The sequence below is a fragment of the Centroberyx gerrardi genome, chromosome 13, assembly GCF_048128805.1.
Source record: "Centroberyx gerrardi isolate f3 chromosome 13, fCenGer3.hap1.cur.20231027, whole genome shotgun sequence".
NCBI lineage: Eukaryota > Metazoa > Chordata > Actinopteri > Beryciformes > Berycidae > Centroberyx > Centroberyx gerrardi.
This window is the reverse complement of record NC_136009.1, coordinates 9877435-9896429: the sequence shown is the minus strand read 5'-3', so window position 1 is coordinate 9896429 and position 18995 is coordinate 9877435. Positions and strand designations below refer to the sequence as shown.

The following is an 18995-nucleotide window of genomic DNA, read 5'->3' as shown; positions in this document are numbered from 1 at the left end:
GTTTCCTGTAGTAGTGAGGCGGCATTGTTTAGCAGAGGGCATAACGTTTAACTGGGGAATTGCATCAGTTGTTATTTTCTGTGTCTCTGTATCGCTCCTCAATAAACTTCTTCCTCATAATGTCTTTCTCTGTCAGTGGAGTCTTTATTGTCTCATCTACTGGGTGTTTGGGCCAGCAAATATATTCTCTATGCAGACCCTTTACTGGCATGCACCAAGCATAAGATGCTCTTCACAAATAAGATAGTATATAGTAGAGTAGTACATCGTTTTAGCCAGAAGATAGCGCTAATAACTCATTTGTTATTGCTCTTTATTGACGGTATTGTACACGTTATTTGCCATTCAGATGTAGCCTATGTAATAGAATCACAATTGGTTTCCACAAAATATAAAAATAAATAAATAAACAAATCAAAGATTCAATCATTTTATCTAATCCATTTATCTTAAGTATAGTTAAACTGATAAAAGAAAAAGAAAAAAAATAGAACAATAGAAATAAAGTTTGGATGATATAACAAATTACTGTGTCATCCTTATGGTCAATAGATTTTAATTGGTAATGATTTAATTGTCTTCCTATTATAAATAATTTAATTAGTGAGTTAATAAAACCTTTCATTCCAAAACAAAACAAGCGATAAACCCGTGAATATAAAATTTGCTGAAAAGCCAAAGACACAAAACCTTAATTGTGTTATCAATAAGCAAAGAGACCGTATTGCTAAATAGAATAAGGACCATGTGCTCATTTATGTTCATTAAACTATAGGCCTAATTTAGGGTTATGCAGGGGTTATGAAGAATGAAAATGTTTCCTCCACTCAAAAGCAGCAGAGCTCTGTGTAAAAGCACTTGCAGTGAAGCGGACTCCTTTCAAGCCCACAAAAAGAAGACTGGGATTTCTGGTCTAAACTTATACAACTATATTTGTCTGAGACGTTACTCGACAGTTGGACTAGTACGAACATGCAGTTCTTGGCGCACACTGTAGCCTATGTGGTTCACTCGTCTGTTTTAGATATTGGACTGTTTCATACAATCAGTAATCACCAGGTATGGATTGTAAGTCACTCTTTTAATGCTCATAATGTAGCAACTATGAACTTATTTGCTGCATCACGTTGTACATATGAGTTCACTGAATTAATCATACTTTTGATAAACTATCAAACCACATCTGAGATGCTGCCCTGAGGTAGGCTACTCCTTTCCCGAGCACCGGTCATAAATACGACTTTCACATGGTTTTGATCAGACATAATAATAACATAGTCGACAGTCGCAGTTCTTGGTGCTATTTTTTCATTTCAGAAATCAAACAACGCTGATATTTTAATTAATTTATTGTCTGAAAGCTGATACTTCACTTTTACCATCAGCTGTTGACACGGCTTCCATGCTCTCCGCCATCTAAACGTCACATCTCGGCGACTCCTGTGTCAAATTCCGATTTCCCCAATCGTATTTACCACATTGCTGGGTCGTTTATGTGCGTGTAGCTCATAATAACGATGTTTCTGACAGCATTTGAAGGCAGCATTAGTCTTTGGGCTCCAAAACTCAAGTAGCGAAGCTCCACCCATGCGGGCAACCAGAAGCTACAAAACGCGCCCTCTCAACACAAGGCTCAGTTTGAACTGCGCAACAGCTTCGCTGTCCTGTCATTGGACAGAACGCTGCTGACACGCACTGACTGACAGTCGGTAGCAGGTTGTGTGTCTGACAGCAAGCATCACACTTCTTCACCAGCTAACGTTAGCCAAGCCAACTAGACCACAGCGGGTGAATGAATGTTCTGTGTAGCTAAAAGGATAGCTAGAGAGACAACTAGCTAGAATTGCAATATATTTCTCACACCACGGCGAGGATGTCGGTCCCAGCAGGAGGAGGATGATGATGACACCACTGTTATGGCGAGTTTTGTCAGTGTGGCTATTTGTAGCTTTAGTCCGTTGGTAAGTTATCACTAACGTTATATTGGTTTCATTTAATGGACTATTATAATTCAGTTGACAAACTTTGACTATGCTTCTAAATTGTCTGGCTACCTAACGTTAACATCAGCTAGAATACATTAGCTAGTTAGCTAACGTTATTATGCTGTGATGTGGCACCTGGCTCTGCTGTGTGTTGTTAACGTTACCCGTTAGCTTCAGCTGCTATTTCAGGGTGCTAGCTAGCTATAACACAGCAAATAAACAAGCTGTCCCCATTAGAGACTGATACAGCCCATGTCATTCAACTTATATATATATCTACCTTTAGTAGACTTAGTTTGATCAGCTGCCCTAAGTTTGTGTCATCTGTCTGAAATGAAACTCATCCAGGGACTACCTGGTAAGCTTATGTGTAACTTAGTTTATGAGAGAAACCTGACTAACACATCCATAAAATGACTGTCCCAAACAATGTGGACTGAGTCTGCCTGGTGCTGCTGAATCTAAATGCAGTCAGTGGCCGTTGATTTTTCCAGTGACCCATACTGTCATAGAGCTAACGTTAGCCGACGTTACACAGATTTGCTCCTCAGATCTTGACAGGATTATGCAGGCCTTTCACGCCTATCACGTCAGTCATCTTGAAAGCTGCAGGTTGTTAGGTCTCAGTAAAGCTGATAACGCCTCAGAAAACGGTCCAGCCAGCAGAGAGAGAGTGGGATTAAGTAGGATGATGATGATGGGCTTCAGCCATGATGCTTAGAGGATCCCAACCAAACATAACACACACTGACTTCTGTAAATTAGAATTAGTAGATGAGAGAGGGGGAGGGAGGGAGGGAGAGATGATGTAATATAGTGTTAACATCTATGTACATGATGTTGACCTGGCCTACATTCACCATCATTGTGACTCACTGCATTCGTGGCCTGTGAATATCTGATAGCAGAGGACATTGAAGACATGTGAAGATGTCCTATTGTAATGTAACCATGGGAATTTAACCAAATTATTGGTTGTTTGTTGAATGAACCTAACAAAAACTGTTGCTGTTCTGAAGAAACATGAAAGATATGAAAACAATGGAGCGGGATTGAAGCCTTTTAGTGTGTGGAAGGATACTTTAATCATTGTTTGAGTAAAGCCGTACTATCTTGTACTAATTGCGTAGGATTTTGTTATATGTTGAGGACTCTAGTAATTAATGATACATCATGTCATATGGCGGTTATGACTCATTGGACTGCTTGAGCTTTGTAATAAACTTACTTTTCTCTGCAATTACCCAGACATTATGAATGGTCTGTCATTCATAGACATGTGTCTCAAGGACTGTGAAGTGAATGGACACACACACTTGATCTTTGCACTGGTGTCACACGTGTTTATCTCTTTCGTCTGGTTGCATAGTTGGCAGCCCACTCCTTGATATCCAGTTCACTCTCTAGTCAGGAGGAGGGGCTCTGGCAGGAGTGGCACTCCTACCCCTGGAATTCAAGTGGGACTTTATTGTTTTTGTCAAGGGAACAGGGTGAGGAACCATGCATGGCAACACTGAAGCTCTGTTGTGCCAGTTAATCCCATGTCATCCATATTTCAGGGACATATTTTTGCAGAGGATATCAGCTGGCACATCAAATCTGTTCTTAAGTATTTGACAGCAGCTGCAATCTCACAAAGACACATACTACTCTTAAATCTTATTTCACCAGTCAGTCTCTAACATAGAACAACTGATAATATATAGTAGGCCCACTCAGACACAGAATAGCCATTTCATTGTCAAGGATAAACCTAAATTGTCCAATATTTGTAAAACGAAACATTGTATCCGCTTTTAGCACTTTTTTCTATGCCTAGATGAAGCATTTCCTACCACTTTGTATGTAAAGTGTACTACTTTAACCCTTTGTTCATAGCTATTTATTCAATTATTCATGCAAGCCATGCCTTAAAACCATTCTTGCTCCTTTGGGAGTTACATTATGGCTGCTGGCTTTCAATTAGTAGACAAACGCCCTGTTGTTCATTTCAGTGTTTATGACCAGTCTAGCTTTTTGAGTCAGATCAACAAAGGAGTTGCGCCAGCCAGCCCAGTGGCCAAGTAAAATACTTGACCTGAAATCCTAAGTAGAATGTAGATAATGGCCTGGATTGTTGACAAAGTGAACGATGATGGTGTTGGATTGTGGCCTTTGAAACTGGAGCACAAGGAGTTTTTTCCCTGTAGGAATGTGAGATCATTGCAACTGTTTAAAGCCTTGTCACCACTGATTATTGTTGTTTTCCTGCCAGGAGTGGACATAGTGACTGTGACCATTTTTCTGACACAATGTCACCCAACAGCATTGTGTTCTTTATGTTTATAAGTAAAGTAGAGGTATTAATATATACTTTACACAAGTTAGGCAATAAATATCACATACAAAAGAGGTGAATGTTATCCATTCATTATTCTACCAGATAGTATTTTGCTGACAGTTATATTTCAAACAATATTACATGAAAATTTAATTACTAGCCAAAACAGTTATGCAAAAAACAATTTCTCTTTCAGAATACATGTAATCACAGCTGTTTCTGTGTTGTTTTTTTCTCTGCGCAACATGGCACTGGTTTGGGGTGTGTCTTTTGACTTTGAGAGCATTCCCTGACTCTGCATACAGATAAGATAAACTGTCCACGTCGGTGTCCAGGCCACCTGGTCTTTCTCATTGCGTCACACTGACATTGGGCAGCAGCTTCCTCTGTTTATGACTCACCACATTCAAATTTGATGTTGAGCTTGCTTGATTCGAGAGCTTATGAATACCCATATCCTTCCAATCTAAGCCTCTCTCCCAGATTCCAGGAGGATTTTCCTTGCCTCATTATAAGATGACCCATATTCAGACAAGTCAATGAAATGCTTCTATTTGTGTCTCTGATTGTGCCTCTCTTTGTCCCATAGGCATCCTAGTTGTTATGTCGGCTGCACAGAGCCGCACCAAGAGGCCCAGAGGCTCCTGCCCACACAGGACATCAGTTCGGAGGAAGAGCCAGAGGAAAATACTCACCATCACAAGGTAGCGCTAGCTGTGTAGGCCTACAACCAAACAGTTGCTTCACTATGCAGGCCTTTCACAGGCTCCTGCATGCCCGACTCACTCATCTCATACACTCCATTAAGTTTTTATTAGTGTATTCAGCCACATAGGAGGCCCGCCACCACGCCAGCTACAAATCAAAATACCAGCAGTTAGACAACATCTGAATATATGGACCAATGGACATGTTGTGGCTGAAGTTTGTGGGGAATTTGGATTCTGTGACTACACCGTCCCCTTCATGCTGTTCCTGGTGTGTGTTAATGTTTTCTCTAGGTTGAGGAGAGTTGGGTGTTACATATCCAGTCTCTGTCTGAAGATGAGCAGCAGATAGTGGGAGATGACCAGCCAAAGGAGGAGCTGACAACACAGGGACTGGACAACAAAGAACAAGATGCAGAGGTTTTTATGTTTGTTGAAATTATATTGTTGGAATTTCATCTGTAATATTTTTCATGAACATGCGTATTTGGGACTTTGAGACTATGTGATTCCACTTGTCACCAAGACTATTCCCAAAAACTAATTTTATGCATGATTCTGTGCTGGAACACAGCAACACCTTATGAGACTTGCTTAAAGGATAAGGCCGGTGTTTTTTAATGCATTGCTTACCGTCAACAAATCCTATGAAAATAACAAAATCAACAATGCGTTTGCTCTACTCCCGTTACTTTCTGACTTCCCACGTACCGTTTTTAGCCGTCAACCCGGAAGTCATTGGCTCCAATTGTAAGCTAAAAACCTTGAAATACAGCTCACAAAGACATAGTTTCAATTTTAAAAATCGCTAACTGTTACCATGAAAAGTCAGACTGTTGTAGTTATTACCAAATCAAATTCAAATGGCAACAAATTCTTCATTACGCCGGGGACTATTTTCGGTGCTACGGAACTACTTTCCTGAGATCGCAAAATGTTTACAGCCGGCTTATTAAGTTGTTTGAGGAAAAAGTCGGCTGGCCCGGTGCATCGTGATGATGAAATATGTTGCCCAGAGCAACGGCATGGCTCTTTGACGTGTTTTTAATCGTTTTTTTAATACAATGGAGTTCTACGGCTGCTGGGACATGGCTGCATTGGGCACCGGCTACATGGACGAGACTTGCTGGCAAAACCAAATCATTGCTGATTTTGTTATTTTCATTTGTTGACGGTAAGCAATGCATTAAAAAATACCAGCCTTATCCTTTAATACATGTGAGTAATGATGCCAAAGGCCTGTTTGGATTGTGTAATCTCTAGCTCTCTCCTGAGTAGCACAACAGATTCAGACTTGGATATGCAATTATATGCATATTCGTATGCCTGGCCAATTCTTTTCATCGATTGTTCCTGGAACATGCAAAGCATTAAGAGTTTTGGTAGTTCACTCCTGCTCTGGCTAATGGGCTAACCGTTTTAACTTTTCTCTGACAGCTCAATATCTTTCTGATTATCTGTCAGGCCTTGGAAGTGGAGGAGCCTGATGCAGAAGTGGAGCCTGAGCCAGAGAAGGGCATGCCAGAACCAGAGCCAGAACCTGAGCAAGACTCAGAAAAACAACTTCCAGAAACCTCCATTACTCAAGACCAGGACTCTGCCTCCTCTTCTGAGACCTCACCCCCATCCGCTGGCCCTGTCACTACCCCTGCTGCTGAGCCTGAAGACCACCCCAGCATCCTCACCACCCAGGATGACACCCCTAACAGGCAGGCCATAAGTACAATGAAGCTCATTAAAAGGCTTATCTAAAATGTTTTTCTTTTTATCTTTAGAGCTGTTCAATTTGCTTAACCTCTCTCAGTTAGCTGTAAAAATGACAACAGGAGAAAAATGCATGGTCTGCTGTCCCTTTATGGTCTGTCAGAGAATGCCATGTTAGTTGCTACGGTTTACAGTACCTTATGAGTATAAGTTCCTTTTAAATGTTTTTTTTTCTTGAAAGCTTGCTGCTTCAAAGTTTGCTCAACTTTAATCAATTCCCAAGCGTAACGACAACAATAAAATAAAACATGGATTACTGTCTCACTTCAGTGTTTCAGACGATGTTGTATCTGAAGTTCCTGCACTTGAGCTCAGTGATGCTGACGTGGCCCCAGCTGACTGTGAAGCAGAAGAGGCCAACCCATATGACGACGCTAGGTGGGTGCTGTTGATTCTGTGGCCTATTTAGTAAGCTAAAGAGAATCCTTAGAAAATAACACCTCTCTTGTGTCGTTACAAAGTTGACATGAATGTTAGCTATGATGAAGTGTTTTAGAGTCAAATTTAATTGCCATTTAATAATTTTTATTTGGAGCCCTTTTTAATTGTTAGGACAGGACAGCCACTGCATAATAATCTTGTTCTTGCACTAACTTTTATACCTTACTAGTACCTGTCCCATTATGAGTTATTCTTGTGGCAGTTACACTTGTCTTTTCAATCCAACCTTTATCATCTGATCACATATTAACTGGCAGGTCTGCATGTTCATAACTCAGATTTTGTTCATAATATGAGCCAATAAGCCCGACCACCTTGGGATGTGGTGATGATAAAAGTTGCACTGAAAAGACAAGTGTAACTGTCCATCTGTAACAAAGCAGTGATGCTCTTTTGTCCCCACTGCAGTCCTCCAGTGGTGTTGGAGAACACTTCCAATGCTCACACTGCGGGTACCAAAACCCACACTGACCCGCCACTGAGTCCTCAGTCGGGTCACGGCACCCAGCGTCTGGAGGCCAACACATCGCACATGCTGAAAGAACAGGTACGACTTGACCATCCTGAACTCGGATACCATTTGAACTATTCTTCTCTCGTATCTCTGCCATACCAGAGGAGGTGTTCCCATTCTCGTTATTGTTGACAGGGTTTGAGCTCCACCGTCGTCACAGAAACAGATTCCACTGTGAGCAGCAAAGACCCAGAGGACATCCCCACCTTTGATGAGTGGAAGAGGAAGATGATGGAGGTGGAGAAAGAGAAGAGTAAGAGTGTATATTGTCCCCGCTCATAACGCTATGTAAAGCTTGATGAGCAAGATCAGATCAAATTCTGTGTACATGAAATGTACTAAGCAAATTAAGATGATTCTTATTTTACCTAAAGCTACTGGACAATTAGATCAGTTTAAGCTTAACATCTATCCTGTCAATTTTTAAAACTCCCCTATAATTTTCTCTATTCTGTATTTTTTCTTCTCTGTAGCTCAGGCTACTCATACCTCCACCAACGGGGGCTCTCATCCTGTGAAGAAGGTGCAGAAGAACTTCAACAACTATGCCTCAGTGGAGTGTGGAGCTAAGATCCTTGGCTCTAACCCAGAAGCTAAGGTGTATATATGATAATATGCTCTCTACATAGCCATCAACACAGGATCCTGTCTATTGTATTGGTAGTTGTCATGATGACAAATACAAGCGGATACTGATTTGTTGATTTGTTCCACACAGAGCACCTCAGCCGTATTGAAGGAGAATATGGACCTGTACATGCTAAACCCCTGTAGCAATAAAATCTGGTATGTATTATGTGTGTTAATGCATCACTGCATTAAAAAGTATTCCTGCTCTTTTTCCAAAAAAGCAACAAGAGATAATTCCTTGTCAGTCCCAACTAAACCTCATTTTTTCTCCATTCTCTCTCTCTCTCTTTGTCTCTCTCTCAGGTTTATCATTGAGCTCTGTGAGCCCATCCAGGTGAAGCAATTGGACATTGCTAACTTTGAGCTCTTCTCTTCCACTCCCAAAGACTTTCTGGTCTCCATCAGCGATAGGTTTGTACTGCAGCTACTATATTTGATACTATTTAGGAAAATTTCTGTTATGTCATAGGTATAAAAACAATATCAGCACCGTACTGATGTTTATCTATTTCTTACAAAGAGATATCTGACTTTCTACTAGCCCAGTTTTATTGAAAAAAATAAACTCTGATCCTGTTTAGAAAATGTTACACAGAAAAGAAAGAAAAGGTATCAAAACAAGCAGAATTGATATAAAATTTGAATTATCAAAACCAGCACCAGTATCGGACTTTCCAATGAGCTCCCTTGCTCTAATCAATGGCTCCCAAATAGCCAGTTGACTGAATTTGCTGTGTGGGATGACTCTGCTTCCTCAGATATCCAACAAACAAGTGGCTAAAGCTGGGGACCTTTCATGCCCGGGATGAACGCACAGTCCAGAGCTTCCCATTGGATGAGCATCTTTACGCTAAATATGTCAAGGTGAGCACAACTTCTTTCTGGTCTCACAACCGCTGTATCTGTTCCTTTTACTTTATTCTGTGTTCATATAGTGTAGAGCAATCACTGTAATCTTTTAGTGTAGTTGAAACCAGAGGCCTGAATATTCAGATCAAACACTGGCTATGAAATGAGCCTCCTTTGCTTTTATTCCATTTCTTCTTCTTTGGTCAGTGGAATAGAATATTGCAAGGGCATTAGGGTCCTGACCTCTGCACAAAATGTTTTTAGTTGCTAATACTGTAATTTTTGTTGGTGGTATAAAAATGGAAGTTTATTCTACTGTTGCTCACATTGTATGTCGCTCTGGATAAGAGCATCAGCTAAATGCCTAAAATGTGAATAAGCCAATTTGGACAGAATATATCTAACATTCTAGCTGTGGTCATAGCTGAGTCGGAGAGATAATGGCAGCACTGCAGTTTTGCCTCTAAAGTGTCTCTCATCAAAACCAACATACACTCTTTGGTCCTGTTTGAATGCATGTTTACATCTCTTTAATTGTTTCTCTCTTCTGTTTCTCTTGCTTCAGATGTTCACCAAGTACATAAAGGTTAGCCTGTTTTTCTTGTAGAGGTCTGTGGTTGAGTAAGTTGAGTAGAGAAGGTGGAGGGGAATGTGTTCTGTGTTTTGAGTGGGGTGAACAAGCTTAAACAGAATCAGGACTAGCTTACGCTGGTAGCACATTATTCCTGCAATAAATAGTCCTTTAAAATTGAGTGTGTACAGGGCAATCCTATCACACACTAATAACTATTTGATTATTCATGAAATGCCTGTTGACTTTAATATAATAAAGCATATTATGTCAGTTAATGTAACTTAACTAACACTGATCCACCCACAGCTTCAAACTGCACTCGCTCAGTAACTCACTGCCAATGCACTCGCTTACAACTCACTATCAACATTTGAATTGAACCCATTGTTTTGATTTTACTACAAAACAAAATCATGACTTTGCAGTTTGCATATAACATGATTGTTGCTGAGAGTGGTGAATGGCCTGGAGCATAATACAGCGCACATCTCCATTACAATATGTGAATCATTTTCAATTATTATTCTTTTTTTTTTAGGTGGAGCTGGTCTCTCACTTTGGCTCGGAACACTTCTGTCCCCTCAGTCTCATAAGGTGAGTGTAAATAAAATGGCTCAAACTTTGGCAATGTAAAGCTTTCATAATATACTCTAAAGACGGCGTAAAATATGACTTGTTCTCTCTAGAAAAGTACCTGCACAAGTATAAGCTGTTCAAAATGGAAGTGAGAACCTTACTCTGGAACAAATTGAAAAGTGGCCAGTAATAACAACATTTTGCTTGTGCCATGTATATACCATGATCTTTTGTGTTTTCTTTTATTTTATTGTCATTGGGTTTTATGTAAGATATTACTGATTTGTTTTCCACAATGGAAATAAGTGTTTGAAGTAACACTTTCTGGTGTTATCTTCTGGGGTCAAATATACATATTGCCTAAACTCAATTTATGGAAGAGGGTGTCAAATTATATTATGTAATAAAGGGCTAGTGCTTGTAATGATTTAGCTTACCCTTACACCTCACCCCACTATTAAACATTAGGTAGGACTAAGGAGAACTAATGCATATGGAACCAGCTGCGCTGTTGAAGTTGGCACTTCCTCAAATTGTAAAAGTAAAAGTGGCTTGAGGTCGGGCATAGCAGAAGTAGTAGAAATTATGGAAACCAACACTTTGTACCACAACATATTGTTACTACCAGTGCTTACCATCAGACCTCTCAAAATAGTTATTGTTAGGGAGTAGTAAACTAGTATACTGGGCATCTGATTTGTCTAATTTTAGATAAATTATTAATAACTCAAGGTTTGTGCCAACTGTCTCAAAATTCGTGCCAAATTTGTGTGTGATTAGTCTAACACTAGTTTGATATTTGTGTTAAAATTCCTTAAGTTGAGGAGGAAAGACCTGCTGTAGTGATGACTTCCCATTTATCATATGTATTGCAGGGCTTTTAGTGTAGCTCTGTCTGCCCCCTAGTGGCCATTGAAGACTCTTTAGAAATTAACCATATTTAGTTTTTATTAGGAATCCTTTTTAGTTGTTGGAGGGTTACATTTCTTATATAATGATCTTATAGTGATATTGATGTGCTTTGTCCTCCAGGGTGTTTGGGACCAGCATGGTAGAAGAGTATGAGGAGATAGCAGATCCCTCAGAGAGACCAGACGATCAGGATGATGACTTAGGTGAGTGTCATATATTTAATAGCTAAAATCCCAACTAGCGTTGTTCTCAGCTTGTGGTCAGTTGAAGCAATACAATGTGTTAGTTACAATGTTGCATAATTTCTCTATTCAGTATAGTCCTATCAATTAATGAGTTTTGTTAATGTGACACACTTGTGTCAATGGTGTTTTCTCATCAATGTGTATACAGACACAAAGTGGATTCAGCCTTTATTCAGCCTTTGCCTTTATTTCCAGTGTAGTAAATCTTAAGTGGTTTTACAATTGCATTTTGTACAATGACCTTAACATGTATAGGTGTGAGATTGATGTGAATTATTAGATTAATAAAAATGCTTAGATTGCACTGATGAAGGCTCTGCTCCCTACAGATTATCCTCCTGGGTACGTGCCAGGTGAAGTCAAGTCTTCCAACAATCTGATTGGATCAGCTAAGGGTAAGTCTGGCGAACACGGATACCCAGTGCATCTAGATCACAACTACGATCCCAAACCTGGATTACCATGTGTTAAGTCTTGGCGTTTTTATTGTCTCTTTAGATGTCATTCTGAACATGGTCAGTAATATTGCCGTCAACGTTCTCGGGGGAGGCCCGGAGATGCAAGGTATGGCCAACACATCACATGCAGTCATTTGGGTTTCTCTGTCCGCTAGCTCTTAACGTGCAATTTCATCTCACAACCTCCATTTTGTGAGAGAGATGCAGGCGCTGTATTTTTTTTTTTTGTTAAGATAAAAATAAATATTTGCTGTTGAAATCCTAAGGTTGATGTCCTCTACTGTGAAGGTTGTTGCATTGTGTTGGTAAACTGGTGATCTTGGCTTTTGTAGTTTGTCATAGTCACTGTCACTGCAGTCACCATTGATGCAATGTTTCTTCTTTATATTTTGAAGGAAACATTTCGTCCCAGGAATTGAACATGACTGAGCCAGCATCCCAACCTGAAACCACCACTCAGGGTTCCACTACAGACCTCGTCTCAGTGTGAGTACCAGCCAGCAATCTTATGACATCACTCAGTATTGTAACCATGAACTAGTGTTTTCAAACAGTACATACATGTTTCATTAAACAACATGTAAAATTGCTTAAAACCTGCTTAAAAATGTTTTTTTTTTCCTGTTTTTAATATTTCTGTAAATATGCCAGTGTTTCTGAGGAGGGGGGACTGAAACTGCAAAAAGTACACAACATCCCTGCCTGCTGTCATCTGCAAGCAACAAAATTGCATAGTTTTATTCATGGAACTATGCATACAAGTCATGCTTTTCTAGTAAAATGCATAGCCAACTTAATTTGTTTTTGTAATTGAATAAACTTACAAGGATATGTGTTTGTAGGTTTGAATTTTTTTGCAAGTTGACAATGGTACAATGATGTGAAACACTACAAAATAAGGTTCCAATTCTAGAAAACCCCAGTACAGAACCATTTCTCAAATCTGATATTGCGCAGTACAGTTTCTCAAATGTGGAAATCTGCTTTTTCATTACCAGTACTCTGTAAAACACTAGGGATAATGCTGCTGGACTAGCTGAGGAGGCTATTCATGCTATTCAGATATTCTGAAGTTGAGCTTTAAGTGATTTTTTTGGTCTTTCTTGGCTATTTTACTGCACCCTGACTTTACTACTCTGACATCTACTGCAATGTCCTTCTTCCTCTCTAGTCCTGACTCTGAAGAGGCACAGACCTTCCTAGACCCTGATATCCCTGTAACTGAAACCCCCTCACCAGAGCCCTCTGTTCCAGAAATACCCACTACTGATACTACCATACTAGAGCTCCCCCCAGTGGAGGAAAAGATTGTCACTCCTTTACAGGAAGATGAGGAAGAACCTATCAGTTCTACCATCACCCTTCTGGATAAGGAAGAAGAGACGGAGGAAGAGAGGGAGAAAAAGGAGCAGCATGAGCGACAGCAAGAAAGCTTAGACTATTGTGCACTATTCGCTTTATCTTCATCATCCCCATATTCTTCCTCTTGCTCTTGCTCGGCTTCCCTCCCAGAGTATCTCCAGCGGCAATGCTCAGCCCTGCTGTCCAAAAAGAGGACATGCCAAACCATGGAGAGAGAGCAAACGATTCCTCCCCACATCCAAACACCCACATGGCAGCTCCCCCTCTCCCCCTCTGCCTGCCCTGAACCTCAGCAGGACCACAATGAGATACATCCGCCCCAGGAAAAAGACCATGCCCCTGGGCCTGGTGAGAGGGGTGCCAGCCCATCAGAGGAGCCACATCCTCCAGCGGACCTCACAGAAGCCCAGAAAGAGTCCAGTTCTGAGCCTCCGCTGCTGGAGCCCAGTCAGACCGCAAAGCTCCCCAAACCCAGCACCACTGACTCTTCCTCTGCCAAGCCTACCCCTACTGTGGATCCGCCACAGCTTTCCTCTAAAGAGCCACCCAAGGAGCTAAGACCAGAGAAGAGCCAGGATGTGCCGGATGAAGAGAAGCATGAGGAGCCTTCAGCCACGATCAGCGCCTCCGCCTCCACAAAATCCAGTGTCAGTGCCACAGTGGATGATATCTCAGTGGCCCCAACAGAGGAGAAGCCTAACACTGATTTTTACCCACCAGAGTTAGACACCTCCATCCAAACCCCAGATGTGATAGATCAATCTCAGGCTCTCCATCCCACCACCTCTCCCCCTTCAGAGCAGCACCCCGCCCCTACAGCTGTACCAGAAAACGGTAGCGCTCCCGCCGAAGCATCCCACCCTGCTCCAAACACGGTCGCAGAACCCGAACCCTCTAGCGGCCACTCGGTCACCACGGAAACCAAAATGGAGGATCTCGTGGAAGATATCATCTTTACATCATCTAGCAGCAGCGGTCAGCTGCCTCGCCCCTCCTCTCCAACTTCCCCTCCTTCCTCCTCCTCGCAACCCCACTCAGACATCTATGCAGAGCTCCACAACGGCGTGGAGCAGGCGAACGGGAACCAGGTGCACGGCTCCAGCCAGAAGGAGTCCGTGTTCATGAGACTCAACAACCGCATCAAGGCCCTGGAGATGAACATGTCACTCAGCGGACGCTACCTGGAGCAGCTCAGCCAGAGGTGAGGAACAGAGACACACACTAGCACAACAGACAAATAGAGACAGACTGCTTTCAGTTGGTTGAGTAAGTGTGGTAATAACAGTGACTCTTGAAGTTTGAACTTGAGTTGAGGCCGCTACTAGTTGACTGCTTAATGCAATGACACCCTCCATTCTTTTTTCACGTTGTTTTGTTTCAAGGTATCGAAAGCAGATGGAGGAGATGCAGAGGGCGTTCAACAAAACCATCATTAAACTCCAAAACACCTCCAGGATAGCAGAAGAGCAGGTGAGCAGTGGAGAGACACAAATGTTGGTCTAGAAAGTTGCTGTATATATGTTTTATATCGAAATTTGGAATAGGTTTCCCGAAAGCATTCTACCATATTTATTCAAACAGGAGGAAATCGAATTGATTGCTTCCAAATGCATCCCAGTTGAATTAACCAAATGCTTGCTAGGATGAATGCAAAATGGCCATAGAAAAACTGTTTCTTTAGAAAGCATTCTACCTTTTTAATTATTGATAATGCCTTAACATACCTTTTCGAATATGTGATTGTTGTGTGTTTGTATGCGTGTGTGTTTTGCCTGTGTGTGTGGTTGGCCACCTGATTTATTGTCCCGTTCCCCCACAGGACCAGCGTCAGACAGAGTCCATCCAGTTGCTGCAAGGCCAGCTGGAGAACGTGACTCAGCTGGTTCTCAACCTATCTGTCAGGGTCAGCCAGCTGCAGAATGAGGTAGATACAAATCTCCAGGCAGAAAGCCTTCATCAGTAATCAGGGGGTTTTCAGCCCAGGATCCAAACTGAGTAAATTTAGTTTTCCCCCCTCAGGACCAAGGTTCATTAAGATGTACTAGTACTCTTGCTCAGCAGAAGCAGACCTGGGTCCTGACACATTTTAAGAAACATCTTTTAGGCTAATATATGCCTTAGTACTTTACTGATTCCACTTCTGAAAGTCCTAACTTCAACTTCAACAATAAGTGGCACAAATGGTGTGAGACCAAATCTCCTACTTTAATTAGGCTACAAGAAAGATTATGAATGAGTGTTGTGTTACATGCCTCATTGTTCAGGCTATACACCCTTTTTCCCCCTCAGTAACTTTCTGTCCCTCCTTTTGTCACATCATGCATTACCGGCGTTTTGCTAATGAGCTGTTGATAATCGATGGCCTGTCTCGTAGGTGTCAGACAGGCAGAATTACCTGCTGCTGTCTCTGATGTTGTGTCTGTTCCTGGGACTGCTGCTGTGTGCCAACCACTGCCGCATCTCCACTATGCCGCCAAACACAGAACCAGAGCCGCCCATCCCCAAGAGCTACAGCTATTGCTGTCCTGAAAGGTAGCAAGTCACCTGTACACTGTTACTTTGTACTGAAAAACAAATAATGGCATGCACAAGTATCATATGCTTAACAAGACTCAGTACAGTAAAAAATGGATCCAAGGGAAAGATGCATCTTTGAACACATTACCATGACGGCAAAGGAAAAGCTGCAGTGGAGAGGGCAGATTTGAATGAGCAATTAATAGCTTTGCCAAATGGGTTATTAGCTAACACACACAGGTTACAGTACCATTAATGACTCCTATTCATTAAGCCAGTTTATTGATACAATTATTCATCAAAAACATTGCAGATGGCATCTTAAGTGATCACAGAGCCATAAATCATGTCTTAACAAATGTTACATGCACTCTTTTCATTACCGTTTCCTGAACAGGCAGTTCTCTTCCTGTGATGACTCGGGCTTGAAGAGGAGAGCGTCCTATCCGCTGCTACACTCTGAGTCATTCCAGTTGGCCACCACCGAAGGCAAGTACATTTGTAACTGTTGTACCACATAAGTGCCACAGGGATAATAATCATTGTAACCTGTGAGCATCTGTGTGAGTCTTTTTTTCCCCCTCATATATTGTAAATATCGGCGTATGAGTCCTGATCTTACCCAATGAGTCCTGATCTTACCCACTTGAGTCTTGATCTTACCCACTTGAGTCCTGATCTTACCCAATGAGTCCTGATCTTACCCACTTGAGTCTTGATCTTACCCACTTGAGTCTTGATCTTACCCACTTGAGTCCTGATCTTACCCATTGCTTAGCCTGGTATAAATGTGCCTCATTCTCTGGCTCACAGGTCCAGAAATGCTGAACACAGAGGAGACACAGAGGCTTTCTGCAGCTAATAGAAAGGTGCGTAAAGATGGATTTTGTGCATTACAGAATATGAGCATTGTCTTAGAGATTTCATACTGGTAATTTATTGAATAGCAGCATAAGAGCGTTCACATTAAATGAGCCTTCTGCATCTCTCTTGTTCTTTCTCACCCACACAGAGGAGACGCAGTAAGGTAAAACCCAGTGAGAAAGTGGAGACTCTGAAACCATCTCTCCACGCTGCTCCAGAGCTGGCTAATGGAGCCGTCGTATGTAACGGTGTGCCTCTCACCGCAAACCCCACGTCCCCTACGAGACGGTTACTTCAGCCTACCTTTAGAGACTCGCCCTCAGAGGGCAGCTCCGAGGGCTCCTCCCACTCGGACGACCCCTCCTTCTGTGGTATCGCCACGGCATGCAATCGAATCTGCGACGGCCTCCCCCCACCCAAGACCAGGGCGGAGAAACGGGCATTAAGACGCAGGCGTCCCAAGCCTGGTTACGTGGTGGTGGACTTGGTTCAGGCCCCCCGCAGGGACAAGAGCGAATCCTTGCCCATCTCCGCCCTACAGGACGTCATGAGCAGGAAAACAGAGCAGAGCTCAGGGACATTCGGGGTAAATGCCACCCTCTCAGGTCCTGCTTGACGTAGAAAAAACTGTAAAAAAAATCTCCACTCCCCCTCACTGACCGCCAGACTCTCCTGAAAGGAGGGTGGATGTTATTTCTTGTAGCAGCAGGAAGCTTAAAGCTTTGACATGAGACAATCCCTTCACTCTTAGCTTTAGTTTTGTTTTCAGTTCATGTTCTCTGTTAAATCCTTGTCAGACTTTTATATTTGTTATGCCTCAAACCAATCAAATGTCTTCCCAGCTTACCATTAAAATCTTTTCTTCTGTCTGATGGTAAATATTGACTCACTTGAGCACATTTCCTGAGGGGATTCAATAACATTTTGAAACTGTTGTCAATATGCTGCAACTTAACCGTTTCCCCAGATCAAACATTTTGTGAACCTGCTGCTTGCTTGACACTGAGTAGCCTGAGAGATGACAAAGGAGTGGTGGAGGGAGCTGCCTCAAACCTGCAAGGATGAGCAGAAATAGGACTTCTTCCTTTTTTTTGCATTCAAAATAAAAGCACAGAAATTGATACAGAAAATAATATTAAGTTTGGATCTACAGCACAGCAGAAGTGGCAAAAGACATCAGTATTTGGCAACTTCTAAATTGAAAGTGGAATAAAAAATAGAGCTGCAGAAAAGCTACAAATGAGATTATATTATATTATATTATAGAGTCAGAAAGAAAGACTAGAACACAAAGTTTAATACAAACAACTATTAAGGGCTTATACTATCACAGAAAAGTGAGTTTAATCCTATTGCCACACTGTACATAGTAAGTGGTGCTAGAAGAAGAGCTTTAGTACAGGGCTCATTCAACCTCAAAGGAGCTACAAAGAATAAAACTACAAAAGCTCCTCCAGACGAGTGCGAAGGATCTTTTGTATTATCAGCAACAAGCGATTTTAAGCACATGGCAGCAGCAATTATGGCTTTTTATTGCTGCTGCCAGCTGCCAAATTGAATGGCAAGCCAGCAGGAATAAAGCTTCCGGGTGCTAGATTTAGAGGACTGAGAAAAAAAAACAAAAAACAAACTGAAACATAGACGCACTATAAACTATTTGGAAAGACTGTAACCATCAGAAAATAGAATGAGTTTAAACTCATTACTGCATAGAAATTATTGTTGTTGTTTTTTTGTTTCTAACCTTTATTTAGGGAAAGGTGACTGATTCATGCTCTTTTCCAGCGAGGCCCTGCTTCACATTCATACAGTTCCACACATTCACACCTGGGAGCTGCCCAGTACAACCAGGTTTCTACTGGTGGCCACTGAGCAGCTCCACGTTGCAATTCGATGGACCTCTACTATCAGAAATCGTCACTTTAAACGTTTTGATGCATACTTATTTGGGCTGCTGGTTTGGATTTGAATACTGCTTGTGTGGAATAGGAGTTCTAAAGGTGGGCTCCACTCAACCAATTAAGAGGCTATATGGATAAAACTACAAAAATCTCCAGAAAGAAGGCTGAAACACAAAACCAGACCAGACAACTTGGAAGGGTCTCTCCTATCAGAAACAAATGCATTTATACCCTTTGCAGTGGAAATAAATTCTGAAGTTTTAATCACAATGCCAGCCATAAGTAACAGTGTGACCCTGAGGAGAAAGACGAAGTGGGGGAGCAGATGGGGAACCAGTGGGAGGCCTAAAGAAGACCCAGAAAGTACCTAATATGA

General features: G+C 41.7%; 1 protein-coding gene across 1 annotated transcript; it reads left to right on the top strand.

Moving 5' to 3' along the window:
* Positions 1-1758: 1758 nt before the first annotated feature.
* On the top strand, positions 1759-17597 carry LOC139928419 (SUN domain-containing ossification factor). Its single transcript, XM_078287807.1, has 24 exons — positions 1759-1961; positions 4895-5009; positions 5307-5432; positions 6477-6721; positions 7047-7154; positions 7626-7764; positions 7867-7984; positions 8205-8329; positions 8450-8517; positions 8665-8772; positions 9120-9225; positions 9776-9796; positions 10323-10378; positions 11393-11475; positions 11847-11912; positions 12016-12081; positions 12371-12461; positions 13147-14538; positions 14720-14807; positions 15157-15261; positions 15712-15869; positions 16252-16343; positions 16668-16723; positions 16867-17597. The coding sequence occupies exons 1-24, from the start codon at positions 1897-1899 to the stop codon at positions 17332-17334; spliced, it is 4065 nt and encodes a 1354-aa protein (XP_078143933.1). The 5' UTR covers positions 1759-1896; the 3' UTR covers positions 17335-17597.
* The last annotated feature ends 1398 nt before the right edge of the window (positions 17598-18995 follow it).

Coding starts and splice junctions, on each gene's coding strand:
- LOC139928419 (XM_078287807.1), top strand. CDS start 1,897: ATGATGATGACACCACTGTTATGGCGAGTTTTGTCAGTGTGGCTATTT. Junction 6,722..7,046: donor CAGGATGACACCCCTAACAG/GCAGGCCATAAG, acceptor GTCTCACTTCAG/TGTTTCAGACGATGTTGTAT. Junction 8,330..8,449: donor GCTCTAACCCAGAAGCTAAG/GTGTATATATGA, acceptor TGTTCCACACAG/AGCACCTCAGCCGTATTGAA.